Source organism: Theropithecus gelada, chromosome 4 (genome assembly GCF_003255815.1).
Source record: "Theropithecus gelada isolate Dixy chromosome 4, Tgel_1.0, whole genome shotgun sequence".
Taxonomy (NCBI): domain Eukaryota; kingdom Metazoa; phylum Chordata; class Mammalia; order Primates; family Cercopithecidae; genus Theropithecus; species Theropithecus gelada.
This window is the reverse complement of record NC_037671.1, coordinates 69,870,572-69,886,629: the sequence shown is the minus strand read 5'-3', so window position 1 is coordinate 69,886,629 and position 16,058 is coordinate 69,870,572. Positions and strand designations below refer to the sequence as shown.

The window sequence follows — 16,058 nt, the reverse complement described above, 5'->3', positions numbered from 1 at the left end:
TGGTTGCCAATTTTACTTACAACATTTGGCTGCTTAACACATTATTTAAAAGGGATTGCTTCAATTCATTTAGAAGGTCATTGCGTTTTAAATTTTCAGTGTTCAAAAAGGACAATTAAAGACTCATTATCATTACCATCATTATAAATATCACATTCATCCTGGATGTTTTTAAATAATGTTTACATGTTATCATTTTTGTCCCCATGCAAGATGAGAAGGGCCTCGCCTTCCATTATCTCCGGTTATACCAACTAGGATACAGAGCAATGAAAAGAATTCCTCAATGTCATTCACCTTTTTAGGCAGCAAAATTTGTACTAGAACAGAGTCTTCTCACACCTAGGCTAGTGCTCTTTTCTTTAAACCACATTTCATCAAAAGCCATGTAATTTCAACTTCACCTAATTATAAACAAATCACTTTAAAGTTCTGAAAAATTTTTAAAAACTTTAAAATAGTTTATAATTATTTGTACTAAGTTTGAGAAGCAGTTAAACAGTCCAAAAATCATTCAGTGCCACACTCAACATTTGCCTCATCCTGTCCCCACTCCACTGTCCTGTACTGACACCAGTATCTTTTCAATTTATAGGGAGGGATTCAGGTGGATATGGTCTTCAGTGAGCAAACGGGGCTCCCGGAAGCAACTGTGGGATATAATGAGGCCTTTGTCAACTAAGAGTATTCACAAATTATTGGGAGTTAAATGCATCCTTTTGATCATGGGCCCACTAATAACATGATCTTTACTGATAAATAAAAGCTCAGAGGCCACAACATCAAGAAAATACCAAGATGTTGACAACAGTTTTTCAGATAACTAACTGTAACATTTAGAAAGTATAAGGCTTATTCAAATTAAATAGTGTAAATCACCATAATGTAAGAAAAACATTTAAATCAGCATGGGTTATACCTTGTTGGTGCATGCACACAAATATACAGTCACACACACACACACACGGAAACTTCCTCTTTCAGGGGGGAGAGAACATCAGACCACGCAATGCCTTCTATGAGATGAGGGGATGTCTGTGAAAACTAATCAGAATTCACCGTAGACATGCACCTTGCTCAGCTACAGAATGATGGTGGGAGCAGCAGGAGGCAGCAGTCCCCCTTTAATTAGTATGCAGAAACAGTAGCTGGTGGACAATAAAAATAATGGGAGATCCAGAGTACAAGAAAAGCCTAGGGCAAATGGAGGAAATTCAGCTGGGAACAACATCATAAAGAACGATAATGAAGCACAAAGGACCCCTTGAAAAGGCAATGAGCAAACAGAAGAAATTAGGACAATGCAGTAAAATGAAGATAGGATTTCAATCTTAAAGGCAAGACATCAAACCTACAGTTAAGTAGCTTGTAGGTAAGTATTTTCTTTCTTCATTACCTTAAGATGTTAGGCTAGTGTCTTATTTGGGAACTGAACTGGTAGATGAATGTTTTCAACTGCCCACATATGAGAAACTGACAGGAAAAGGTTAAAATGTTTTCAGCTGCAGAAAAAAATTGTTAAAATCAGTGCTACAACTTCCAAGAACAGAAGGCATGCCCAGCATGCATTCACTGGCCCACTTCACATCATGACACTGAGAGATGTTAGAAAGAGGTAACATTTCAAATATGACAAAGTCATGAAGGCCAGTCTCTTGTCACCTAAAAATCCTCAATATGGTAAGTGAGCCAGCTGATTCTATTAATTGTAACTATACTAGAATTCATCTGACACCAATAATCCAAATGAGGATAAGGTAAATAAAGTATTTTTAACAACAGTGTCTTCCCCTTGGCACATTCCAAGTGCCTTTAAATGACAATTTATAAACTAAAAGGAAATAAGAATACAACACTTCATATTTTAACACATGTTTAAACACTAATATTTATTTAAGTACTATGTGCCAGATACTCTGATCAATAAAGTATCTCAGTTTAATTCTTACCTCACCTGGAGGGAATCTGCACAGTAAGCCTAGGACTTCAACACGGGTCTCGATGGCGCACCCAGAAAACTCAACTGCTCTAATCAGTTTGAGAAATGTTTCCCGGTATTCTCAGGCAGAAACAGGTGCCCATTCCCTACCCAGAGTTACAAATTGACCTACCTCCCTAAAATAGTGCCCTGAGGGCAGGGGCTAGATTCACCACCCAGCCCAGGCACAGTACTTGGCACAAGCTCCTTTCTGAGGCACAGGATGACTCCTGAGTCCACAACACCCACACCACCTCAACTGCAGGCCATACCACCCACAGCCGGTCAGTCAGGCCTACCAACTTTGCCTCCAAATGTTCCGCTAATCCAGGGGCTGCAAAGTAGAAGCCTTCCCAAGCATCTTATCCTTTTCATTTTTAGTTTTTATGGCATCTGAATGTTCTTAGGCTGAACAGGCATGCCCCAGTACTCCAGAAGCCTCTTTACTCCCCACTGGCACCACTTTCATAGCCCAGAGCCCATGAACAGTCCCACCTGCTTCGTCACCAGGAGGAGTGCAGCTGCCTCCTTAATTTAATACCTAGCGCAAAGCAAATAATAAATGATTAATTGAAATGCTTTCCAAACACAGGTTATGGGAGGATTTCTTGGTGACAGCAGAGCCATGGTGGAAAACAATTAGTAGTTCAGGTGATCCTACTTTTGTGGGAGAAAAGTGAAATAATGACACTATTTTTGAAAATTACCAGCAATTTCCTGGCTACAAATCCTTTTCAGTCCTCATCCTACTTACCACCAGCACATTTAGCCCCAGCTGATCCTTCCTCCTGGAAAATCGCCTCTTAAGAGTTTAGAGCCACATTCTCCTTGAAGACTCCCCGGCCATTGCTACCAATATCCTGGACTGGCTCCTCTTCCTCTGTTTTCATAGACACAGCTTCCATGCAACTATCTGCCTATGAGATTACAACTGCTTGTTAACTAGAATCCCTACACCAGGGCTTCCCTTTTCCAGGTTAACAAGTACAATGAGGCTGGAATTCTTTCTCTCAATCATAAATGTGTCTCCAACGCCTCTATGTCCAAAGCTCAGTGCATCACTGTTGTCACAGCACCTCACAGGACTATTCTACCTGCTACCTCACCGGTGGGAGCCATATCTTACCCTCCTACTAATCTGTTCCAACTGTCCTAACATAGCACTTGTGTGCCCTGTGATAGGATACAGATGGGTTTTAAATCATAAGATCCTCTACAAAGGTACGGCTCTAAAAGCTGCATTTATCTGGGTATCTGCTTATCTTTTCCAACTGTTATTCACTCTAAAGGTGACTGACCTCCATAAAACATTAGATTATATTTGAAATAAGTTTGCATAGCACAAAATAAACTTATTTTCTTCTCCTCTAGCAGCAGCAAGAAAAATCAACCTCTGAATTAAGGAAAATATAATTTAAATTGGAATTTTAGCATTAATCCAGATTTCAAACTGAATTCTCATAACCTGTTCTCTTAGATAATCCCATCTTTTCCCTCAATGATAATTCTGTCTTCCAGTTTCTGGATGGCAACCCCATCCCCCTCTGGCACTACTATAAACACACAGATCTGCATCTTCTGGTGTTTACCAGTGTTCCATGAACTCTGCTGGTGCTCAATAAATATTAATTGAATTCATTCTTTACTTGAATGTCAGAGGCATTAGCTGGTCATAATCTATTTGCACAAATAAGAAAAAATGTCAAAAAGCAACATGAGATTTTATGTATTATTAATCTAGTTTAAGGCAGATAAGAATGTGATAAGTAAATGGCTGTTTTTCATTACCATTTTTGACTGAGCATGAACCTTACACCTTTAGTACACCCTTGCTACAATGAAAACTCCCAAATCTAATTCTTCTTCCATAACTAGTCAGGCGTCACCATAAGCAGTGATGAATTTAAAGTGGAAACAGCACTGTTTAAAGAAGGCTGCTTCCATGATATTCAGTGATTCTCTCTTTAATGGCAAAACTCCTTAAAGCTTTCTAAATTTTCATGCTGATGAAAGAACCCTTTTTATTTTCTACTCAAGAAACCATCTAAAGTTTTATCCTTAATTTTTATTATTACTTGGAATTCCTTTATATTAAAACACAGGACTTGATTTGTAAAATCAACTCATGTCTGTCTTATTTTAGTAAATTCAAGTCATAAATGTCCATTTGAAGCATATTAAAAATTTTAAGCTTTATGTTGTTTTCAATTTTTTTAAGTGTGCCTGAGAGCTAAGTGGAGCTATTTATTTTTATTTTTCAGTTAATTTTTCATACAGTTAAATAGTTAGTATTTAGGCTAATTTGCTAAAATGACTAACATGGTCTTAAAAGAGAATCCTAATCCTCTTGCTGTATTTGGCCCTACCTTTTCAAGCCACTACCAAACTGCCAGTCTACTGTACCAGCAGGGAAATCTACTACACATTTCTACAAACCAGCCAACTTTTGAGCAGGGAATTCCCTTATGCACAGGCACTATGATGCTGTGTAAGGGGAAGAGCCCCATGGTGCTACTGTCTTTCAGAAGACACCACACACACATGCACATATGTGCGCACACACACGCATACTGATTTAGAGCTATCTGAAATAGCTGAGAAGTGGTATAAGGAGGAAGCTTTGTAGAACTGATTGCTTAAAAAATAAATATATATCAAATCACTGCACCATTTTATGGCCTCAAAAAACAAGAAATATATAAATATGAAACCAAATTGTATACACCAAATTTCTTTCTAAATGTTTTAAATAGTGATAAACTAGATTCCTGAGGCCACCCAATTTCCTCAGTTCTTTTAGTCAGCTGCAAATCCATCAGAGGCCACAGACCATGCTTTGCAATCACTGTTTCCCTCTGTCTCCCTCTTTCTCTCTAATAGTAGTGGCTATTCAAGGAATAACCCAGCAGGAGTCCTACTCCGTGTTACTCAGCATAATTTTTCAGTCCCTTCTCCACACATTCCTTCAAAGGCCTGTACTACCTCTTGGTGATCCCCCATGACCTGGTGTTCAGGTTATAGTCTCAGTACAGGACTGTGTGCAAGTTACTGTGCTAGGTGCTTCACATAAAGCACACCATTTATTCTGGCCCTCAGCTACAGAAGAGTTCCTATTTCCATTTCCCAGACGAAGCTGCTAGAGGGCAGACAAAACACAGGTACTACCTCTAAACCAAGGATCACGCCCCCATGACTTAATACTGCCATCTATTGATTTGATGAATGGGTCCAATGTCTATTTTGTGTAGCATAATCTCACCTGTTAGAGTTTTATTTTCTATCACAGCTTAACACAGTGTTAAGAATATGAGCCCTGAAGTCAGACTACTCAGTCTAAATCCCAGTTCTGTAATCTACCATCGGTGTGACCTTGTGCAATTCACTTAACCTCTCTGTGCCTCAGTTTTCTCATCTATAAAAGGGAAATAATAATAGTTCACCAATCTCAGAGCTGTTGCAAAAATTCAATAAATAAATATCTGTCAGCACTCAAAACAGCCCCTGGCATATAGTTAGCAGTATCTGATTATTAACATAATAAGATAATTTAATACTTGGGTTAGATGCCTTGCTTTGGTTCATCTTAAGAGCTGAAATTAGACTTTGGCATTAAACAGATCTAGGTTTGAGTCCTAATTCTATTGTATAGCAGCAATGCCTTGGAAATTAATTTTTGTTAGCTTATTAGTTGCTAGTTTTATTACTATTAGTTTAATTAAAAAAAAAAAAAGGAAAAAGTGTGTGTGGGTGTGTACCCTAAAGAGCTGCTGTCAGGATGAAATGCAAGTGTGCCAGATACCACAGACTACCAAAGCCCCATCTGGGCGCTTCTTGCTGGCAAAGCCTACTCCACTCTACAGGATGAATACTATTTTCCTAGCCTCTCTTGCAACTAGAGTGAGGTAATACAATCCAATTCTGACCAAGCGTACCCTGGGAATCCTGCTGGGGAATTTTCTGGCAAGTTTTTCCTCCTGAGAAAAGAAGCTGATGAGGAAAAGCCATCCTTTAGGCGTGGTCCTATAAGGATAGGATGCTGCACCATCCATGTGTTGGCCATAAGGGGACAAGCCTCCAGAGTAAAGCCAGTACTATGATGAGGGTGGCAGAATGAGGAGAAGCAAAGAGGAACCTGGCTCCCTGCACTCACTGTTCCACCACTGCACAGCCCCAAACCACCCTGTCTCCAGATTTCTCTTTGAATGAGATAATTAGATGTCCTTATGTTCAAGCCATTTTCAGGCTTCCTGTTACTTGTCGTTTCAAGTTGCCTCATTCAGAGTTGAATTTTACCCCTCTTTGTCCTATCCCCCAGCACATTCTCTGGAGGTTCTGTGCTGTTTCCAAGACGCCGTCCCTTCTTGCTCTCTTCTAAAGTCTGTGATATCATCAACTCCCCCAACGGCACCTCTTTCTGGTGCCAGTTCACTGACTGCCCTGGTACTGACTCAGGACCACTTGCAAGTATCTGCCCACTGCTAGTTACCTTACACCAACATATTTATGTAAATGCATTTTCTTTCCTATGCAGGTGTGATTACATAAGAATAAACCAATCCCTAAGACCTCCTTTTTGAAAGGATAATAATAGTTCATAACAATAGTTCACTGAGCATACTTTTCTGAGCAGAGGCAATACAAGTTGTTATCAGGTTTTAAACTATATCTGAAAAACATAAGACACTATAAAATTTTCTTGGGCACTTCTACTATAGTCCTCCCCACCTTCAATCCTCCTCCAAGAAAAGGGGCACGTGCACACAACTACACAAACGTCCTCCGGATCTGGTCAAATAGGTAGCTGTAGGACACCAGCAGCTTTCCAGGTCCACTGGGAACTGTGGATCACCAGGACCACTGCTGCTAAATCTGGCATTCTTTTACTCAGTTCATTCCCAAATTTGCTTTATAGCACATGGGCGGCTTTGAGAAATGGCTAGAATTTTTTCTATAGGAAGTTTCTGCCTGAAAGGTAAGTAGAGTACTTTCTGTATTCATCTCTCTCATATAAAACTGGGTATGTGTTGCTAATAATAAAATGGGTTATATACTGATGGCTTAATTTCACTAGCATTGTCTTGACCACTGTCATATGTTAAAGCTTTTATTTCCTGAACACAAGCATGAATGGAGAAACTAAAATTTGCAAACTTTTCTCATCAACTTCCCCAAAACAGAAACACAAGTGTACACCCCTGAGCTAGATTTTCATCACCAAGATCATGACTCAATTCTTTGTGAGATGCTTTCTGGGGCACTGACAGGATGAGGTCACCCCAGACATCCTTGGCAGTGCACCCCTGACACACACAATTCTGTTCCTGGTAGGGCTGTGGATAACGCCTCCTGACAAGGAACCAGGCTGCTCTGCAGTGTGCATGTGGTACACAGATGGCCACAAAACAGAACCCCTGCAGGAACCGTTAACGGGAGGTTGAAATGAAACCTCTAGGGTCACATCCAAGGCCAGTTATAAGTAATTCTTCTCAAGCCTTATGCCCAAAGCATGCGCTCGCCCTTGAAGACTTTATTCTCAGAGGCGGTCTTATGCCCCCACACTCCAAAAATAAGCCCTACTGAATAGAAGCATTAGTCTGGGGGAACTGTCCTAACCAATTGGTAAGCAGTCTGTCAATCTTTATCATCTTTAAAACTAATAAACAACAAGGAATAGACACTAGCCTAACAGTATAATTCACAGTCCTAAACTAGCTTCCCAAGTAAGGGGACCCGAAGAGCACTCTTCTCACAAACCCTAGAAGCTGATTTTAATTCTATTTTAACATAGGACGTGCATACTCAAGTCAGCATATGTCTGTATTTGATTCAAATTTGGTACATTCAGAGATTATTCAATCTGGCACTTAGTCAACATGGGCCAAAGGCCCTCGGTAATTTCTAAGACTGGAGGCAGCTCAAGTATCTCACCCTGTTTGTGGTATTAGAGAGTAAAGTACTATAATAAATAGTAGTCCTACAGCTTTCAAACACGAATTAATATCTAAATATGAGGCAGCTCTTGTAGGTACTATCGGGAACATAAAGCAGGGGTGAGCAAACCCTAGCCCCATGCCTGTTTTTAAAATCGATCGGAACATAAGCATGCTCATTCATTTACATGTTCGTTTATGGCTACTTGCATACTACAATGGGAGTTGACTAGTTGCAACAGAGATCATAAGGCCTGCAAAGCCAAAAATAATGTCTATTTGGCCCTTCTTGGAAAAAATTGGACAACCTCTGCTAAAAAGTATATATAATATAAAGCGTTTTATGTTTGAACTTTGAATGATCAGGAAAGGTGAGCTTAAGAAAGGTTTTACCTGAGTTACTGGGTTACAAAAAATAAAGTAGGTTCATTAAAGTCCCATTTAAAGGAAAGATCAAATCTCTTAAAACTAGTCTTAAGTATTACGCTATTATGAAACTGTTAAGAGTGATAAAGAAGGCATGAGTCCCAAGGATCCGTAGCTGTGTAACTGAACTATCGCTATGCAGTTTTTCTCTATATTTTCTGGAAATGTTTTAAGTTAATGTCTGTTCTAGTCTCACTCATACGGAGATATGCCGTCATCTTTGCATTACCATAAATCATACTTCAAGGCACCTACCCCTACAATTTGCGCTGTTTTTCAATTTACAGGGGAAAACCAGGGTCCCATTAGAGGACAGCGGCATGCTTCTGAGCAGATAAAGAGCCTGAGGCCCGAGGTGGACACCAATCATCAATCCACATTTAGAATCACTGTTTGTTTTGAGCTGAAAGAGACCTTTGATTTCTCTGTAGTCTCCTGGACTTTCATGAATTCATCAAATTTTATGCTTTAACACAGCTTTTTTTTAAAAAAAAAAAAGTCTGAAAATATTTTTTAAAAGAGTTTAGGAAATTGATAACCAGCAGATGTGAAGAGCTGTATGTGCTCTGGGTAAGACACTTCCTCTCCTGCTGCTACAACTCCCTCACAGCAAGACAGCCCTCTTTCTAACCCCATCTCCCACCCCTGCCACCTTTGGAACTCTTTCACCAAATGATCTAAAACCCACTATCAGTCATTGAAAAATCCCCCATATATTCTTAATCTTTTTTCACAAACAGTCCCTAACTTCTGCTAAATGAACTTTGGTTCTCCCCTAAAGGCACTGTTTCCTGAAGCTGTCCCACTGTCCAAAAGAGCAACATCCCAGCAGACCTACAAACCCACGAGTGACAGAAATAAATGTTAGTTGATGTAAGCCACTGAAATTTTGGAGTTGTTTGCTATGTAACATGCACAGCAAGAGGTGACTGTTTTAGAAACTGATACAAGAGGGGTGCTGCCACAACAGAACCCTAAAATCTGTGGCATTGACTTTGAGACAAGGTGGTAGAAGATAAGGAAACATATGCAATAGTGAAATGGCTGGTAAACAGTGCCCCACAATAATCAGGAAGGTAGAAAATGTATCAAATGAAGTTATAGTAGAGCTGCCCTAGCTGACCCACAGAAAGAGAGAAACAGATGTTTAATGTTGTAAGCTGTTGAAACCTAGGCTTATTTACTATGCAGTATCATTCCAACAATAATGGAATATCTCAAAGGCCACTCATACTGTTTGTCGACTAGATGCCATTCACTCCAGGCTATTCAAGGACACTGCTAGAACAATTTGTCCTTGTCCTGAAAGTATCAGATTTACCTCTCTACAGTTCATTTCTAACACTAAACATCTTGTAATGTCATCCTTAAAAAAACCCTTTCCTGCCCACCTTGCCCTACGATCATCTAGTCTCAGCACAACCACCACAACAATTCTTTAAATACTACAGTCAGATTATTTCTTTTCAGCAAATTCCTCCAATGTGTTTCCAGGTCACTCAGAGTTAAAACCAAGTCCTGTTATAGTCAGCTTGCACCCTCCCTACCCCTTCCTTCCTTGTCTCCTCTGTTACTATTCTCCCCCCAGATCATTCCACTTTAGCCACATTGTCATCCTTGCTGGTCCTTGCACACTTCAAGTAGGCTCCTACTGAAGAGCCTTTCCATCTGCTGTGTTCTTCTCAGAATGCTCTCACTTACAGATCCAGATATCCAGACATTCTTCACGCCTTTGCTCCAATAAGACATCTGTGAATGCCTCCCTGTCCACCCTATTTAAAATTACAACCATCCATTTCTGTTTTCTTTCATCTATAGTACTTACCACCTATAACCTACGATATATTTTATTTAATTGTTTATTCACTGTCTCTCCAGATGAAATGAAAGCCCCAGAAGTTAGGAGTTGTAGTCTGTCCTCTTTCAGATCTATCTCCTTAGTGTCTACAATGGTACCTTGACACACAGTAGACAGTAGCTATTTGTTGAATGGAATGAGTGTGTAAGATAAGAATCAGGCCTAGATTATATTTTATATTTCTAAGTTATAAACTAATAAACCAGGCAATGCAGACTGAAAAAGGAAGCTGCAGTGAAGACAAAGATATACTACAGTTTTACTAAGATTTTTTTTACTTTAGTAATAATTTTTTTTCTTTGTCTCTCATTTACAGTAAAGGAAATAAAACAAGAAATTATGAGGACTACAATTCAACATAATTGTATTTAGAGCCCCTGGACTGAAGCCTTATTTTCAAAATTACAGTTATTTTTTATATTTCTAATATACAACTTTTTACCATCATAGAAGAATTGTACCTCCAGGGAGTATATTTGTATGATGTACCAGCTTCCTAAGAAATGAATAAAACATTCAGCTATAATTCTTAAAACAGACAACAATTTACTCAATAACAACTAGGATCAATTTTTGGAAAGCAGTATATGAAGTTCAACTATTCCAACTAACTGCCTTTTACTCTTTTCCTTCTCAATCTTTCTCCAAACTAAACAAAGAGAAAGACTGAAATTATTCCTGTGCCAAGGCTCAGATATTACTAAAAGTAACCTTTTATCAAGCCAATTCTTTTAGAAGAAAAAAAATGTAAAAAAAAAAAAAAGAGAGAGAAGCTAACAATATTTGTAGATAAGCACAATATAAACACCCCTTGAATGAAGGCCTGCTTACTTACCACACAGACTACATATACCTTTCAGCCATGAGAACAAACAGGACATTAAATTAAAACGAGCACTTCTCATTATCATTGAATAAGTTATATGAATCTAGTCACTAGATTTGGATGCAAAATGTGTTGCTTCAGTTAACCAAAATTAAATTTTATTTTAAACCAACACATTTTACAATAAGGCTACCCTAGAATCATTTTGTTAAGGGGAAAAATCCCCCACAAAACTGAAAATTCGAGAGACAGAGAAGAGAAAATAATCCACTCTTTATTGTAAGCACTAAAATGTCACATCTACCAAGCCTTTGAAGATTACTGTGATATCTTCTTTTCCCCAAGGAACTCATTACTTGTATTTCAGTGAAGACAGTGCTGACAGACACCAGCTCCCTTATTAAAGATTTCCTTTTTGTGGGAAGTTAGCAAACTAATCATACCATTTTCAAATTCAGTTAACAGGTACGTTTTGGCATACTGAAGATAAAGCCATTATATTCACTCCAAGAAAAAGTTTCAATTGTTTTGTAACTCTAGCAGCGACCTTTTCTTTTTTATCACTTACCAAGTCCTAAAAGATCCACAGTGGGCTCCGCAGCTTTTTTAGGGCTGGTACTTTTTTTAGGCTCCAGTTGCTGTTCTTCTTTCTTCTGCAGCTTTAAAGTAAATAATTGGATTTATTAATTTTTCTTAAGTAAATTTAACAAAATTTTAAGCCCCAATTAATTACACGTTTTTGATAAACAGTGTAAAAAAGTAAATGAAACACAGTATAATAAAACCTAGAATATTGTTCATTATATAAAAAAACAAGTAAACATGACTGTTGAAGTTGCAATGACAGTCCTTACATATTGGGACCCCAAAATTGTGAATAAAACAATTTAACTCTTAATATAATTGTCCTTAACTACTAGCTCTTTTATATGAAATTACACAATTTAAAGAAACACATTTCATATTAGTTCCTAGACACTATTAATGTACTTCTGTGTCCCCACTCAAATTTCATCTTGTAGATCCCATAATTCCCATCTTTTATATGAAATTATACATTTTGAAGAAATGCATTTCATATTATTTCCTGGCTACTACTAATGTACTCCTATGATACAGTTTCATTCTGTGTCTCCACCCAAATCTCATCTTGTAGCTCCCATAATTCCCATGTGTTATGGGAGGGATCCAGTGGGAGATAATTAAATCATGGGGGCAGGTCTTTCCTGTGCTATTTGTTTATGTTAAGGGGGAGTTTCCCTACACAAGCTCTCCTTGCCTGCTGCCATACACATAAGATGTGACTTGCTCTTCCTTGCCTTCTGTCATGATTGTGAGGCCTCCCCAACCACACGGAACTGTGAGTCCAATTAAACCTCTTTCTTCTGTAAACTGCCCAGTCTCAGGTATGTCTTTATCCACAGCATGAAAACGGACTAATACATCCTGTTAGCTGAGACTGGAGAGGCCTCAGAGTCTTCATGAGCACACTGTTAACCCATCATCCACACACTGTATGATACATGAGACACAACTGCCAAGAAAAGTCTAATGAAATGGTATTTGATATACTTTCTTCCTGAATCTACACTATTAATTACTTTTTAAATATAATATTCTTCTAGTTCTCAGGAGCCCAAGTCACAGTTACACATTCCAAACTTACTTTCTCACAAAAAACACTGTATAGGACAGAATGAAAAAACCTACACTTACTGGATTATCAATTCTAAAGCCTACTTCTAATAAACTAAGAAAATAAAACTTTCAGTTGAGTACAGTGGCTCACACCTGTAATACCAGCACTTTAGGAGGACAAGGTGGGAGGATCCCTTGAGCCCAGGAGTTTGAGTCCAGCCTGGGCAACATAGCAAGACTCTGTCTCTACAAAAAATGAAGAAATTAGCTGGGTGTGGTGGTGCACACCTGTAGTCTCAGCTACTCGGGAGGCTGAGGCTCAAGGATTGTTTGAGCCCAGGATGTCGAGGCTGCAGTGAGCTATGATTGCACCACTGCAGTTCCAGCCTGGGCGACAGAGTAAGACACTGTCTCTCAAAACGAAATAAAGAAAGAAAGAAAACACCAATTCATTTGTCAAACCATTTCAAGATCATTTCTTCTACAACTACCTAAAGAATTCACAACTTAGTTATATGAGTTCATTTTTTGTTAGCTACTAGAGATATGTTAACTTCTAAAAACATGTATCTATCCTTATTTGTTTTTTAATCACTATACTCTTCCTTAGAATTGTTTAATCAATTAGCCTACTATTACCAGCTGTCAAGTCTTTAATAACTCTCTCAAATACAGAATTAGCCACCTGTAACAATATATACTTTTCAGAAGTTTAATATAATCCATTTCACTTTCTCTATGCTTTCACTTTTCAATCTCTAATACAGGTTCAGACTTATCTTGCTTATCAAAAGGATTTCAAAATAATTTCAAGAAAAATATTCCCTGTAGTCATGAAGTAAGGAATTCTTTTCAACTGATTACTCAATCTGTTACTATAAATAATCAAATCTGCAAGGGAATCTGAGGATCGTGTGGCCACGAGCATGCAAACTTCAAATATTCCAGGGCAGGATCCTAGCAGCTTCCTGGGGTAGGTCTTCATATGGTTACATCACAGCCTATAATACTCTGGAGAGTGTCTTAAAGTAGTCTTTAAGTAGATACTTAAGTCTAATCTCTATTTTACTTTGGCTTAAAAATCAGAAAACTTTGAAGTTGAAAATAAACTTAGATAATCTGGCCAAACACACATTCATTCTGCAAATTAACTGAGGCTCAGATGTTATGTGCCAAATAGGAATACAGGAACTAAAATTCTTATTTTCTGCCACTCCAAATTTAGCATTCTTTTTTTTTTTTTTGGGGGGGGGTGTATTTTACTGCATCTTCTTCCACGGAAAAAAGCATAAAACAAACTAAACTTGTGAGGAATTCCTTCCTATTTATTTTCTATGACCTAAGACTTTGGAACCTCTTCAGGCTAAAAAGGATCTTTATAAAAAATTCAAATAGAAACTCTGGTTTATAAGGCATCTGTCACCAAATTAGAACTACCTTTTAAAATACTGCTGAGTATGAAACTATCTGTCATGGTTTGAAAAGGAAAGAAAAAGCCAAATCGAGCAATGCAGAGGTCCTCTGGTAATCCCGACCCCCCACCCCCAGAAGTACTGCAAACAATTTGGAAAATATCTTTCTTTCCAGATGTTCACACATGTATCTGTGTTCTAAAAGCTTCTCATGTTCCTAACATTTCAATTTAAATGGGTAGTGATCAACCATTTCCATAGGAAACTATATAAATGAGAACATATGTATAGCTGTGCAAAGTAAAGAGAAACACTAAAGCAAGAATAAGGGAAACCCTAAACAGCTTATCAAATTGCAGGTGGGGCCCACTAGCAGTTTTTGAAATCTATTTTACGGGCCACAACTAAACATTTTTTTTGGCATATAAAAATGATACAGAATAGAAAACAGAGTACACTGCATAAAAGAAAGGTAAATATTCCTAGATTGTTGTTTTGCACATTTGTACACACATGTGAGCACAAATCTGGATCATAATGTAAAATGTATTTCTTAGCAGAGTGGTAGGTTGAGAAACACTGCTCTAAAGACAGTCTGCTCCTTTGCTCCTAAAATGGGTCAAATTATGAATGAGAAATGTTTATGCCCTAAACCCCATTATTCCAAGTAGAGTTGGCTATTCTAGATGGATTTCAACAATTCAGACATGAATTATCCTTAGAGTTGGCATCTGAAAGGTTGTCCCACAAATCAAAAAAGCAAAAGGACTGATCACTTTAAAATCTACTTTGTATCCCTCCATTATCGAATCTTGTGGAGGCCATAATCTGAACACATCAATGTGTGGCAAAGGTGATTTTAGAGATTACTCTTCTACGTCTTCGTAGTATATACATTATATACGTCTTCATATATATATTAGTGAAAGCCACAAAGATTAAATTCAAATGATACTCTTCTTCATTGATAATTGTAAACATAAGAAATTAACCTCTTTTTTATTTTTAAAACATTTAAGGATAAATACACCAAAGCACAAACTACATAGGTAAGGAAACTTCCTAAAATTCTAGATAGAGTAACAAGTACTTAACCTTTTAGAGCTTAATATCCATTAAGAGTTATTAATTTTCTATATAGTTTTCTTGAAAGACTTTCTAACAAAAATTGAAAGTTATTTCTTATTTATATTTAAAATTATTTTTACAGATTTTTGTGTAAAATGACAGGAAGTAAGTACGTATTTTCCTAGTCCTAGATGAGTAATAACAACTAAAAATACAGACTCAGGAGATGCTGTTGCTGGAATGTGTCACCCAAAGTTCACATGTTGGAAATTTAATCCCAATGTAACAGTTTTGAAAGGTGGAGCCTAGTAAGAGAAGATTAGGTCAGAAGGGCTCTACTCTCATGAACAGATTAAAATCATTACCACAGGCATAGGTTAGTTATCAAGGGAATGAGTTTGTTACAAAAACAATTTCGGTCCCCTCTTGTTCGAGTGCTCTCTTGCCCTTCCAACTTCCAACCATGGGATGATACAGCATGATGGACCTCACCAAATGCTGGAGCTGTCCTCTTGGACATCTCAGCTTCCAGAACCATGAGCAAATAAACTTCTTTTGTTTCTAAATGAGTCTGTAATATTCTGTTACAGCAGCACAAAACAAACTGAGATGGAATAAAGAAAATCTTTGCATATACACTGCCATTATGAAGGTTCCAAAAAACCTGAAAACATGCAATTCCCTAATAAAGATACAGACACACACACACACATAGATTCAAGGTTTTTAAAAAAATTTTTTTAATATCTAGGTGCTGTGTTTTATTCCATTACATTGTACATTTAAACCCAATACTATCACCAGTAAATCAAGGTAGGCAAAGCCTATCAAAAGACTACTTCCACACCAAAAGCAATTGCAACAAAAACAAAAATTGACAAATGGGACCTCATTAAGCTAAAGAGCTTCTGCACAGCCAAAG

General features: G+C 37.9%; 1 protein-coding gene across 4 annotated transcripts in view; it reads right to left on the bottom strand.

The window, feature by feature from the left end:
• Positions 1–16,058, bottom strand: part of SMAP1 (small ArfGAP 1) — a 187,977-nt gene that overhangs the window by 13,060 nt on the left and 158,859 nt on the right. For all 4 annotated transcript variants that reach the window (XM_025382835.1, XM_025382838.1, XM_025382836.1 and 1 more), the window contains one exon: positions 11,587–11,677. In XM_025382835.1, the coding sequence (XP_025238620.1) occupies positions 11,587–11,677 (91 nt within the window). The remainder of the gene's footprint in view (positions 1–11,586; positions 11,678–16,058) is intronic.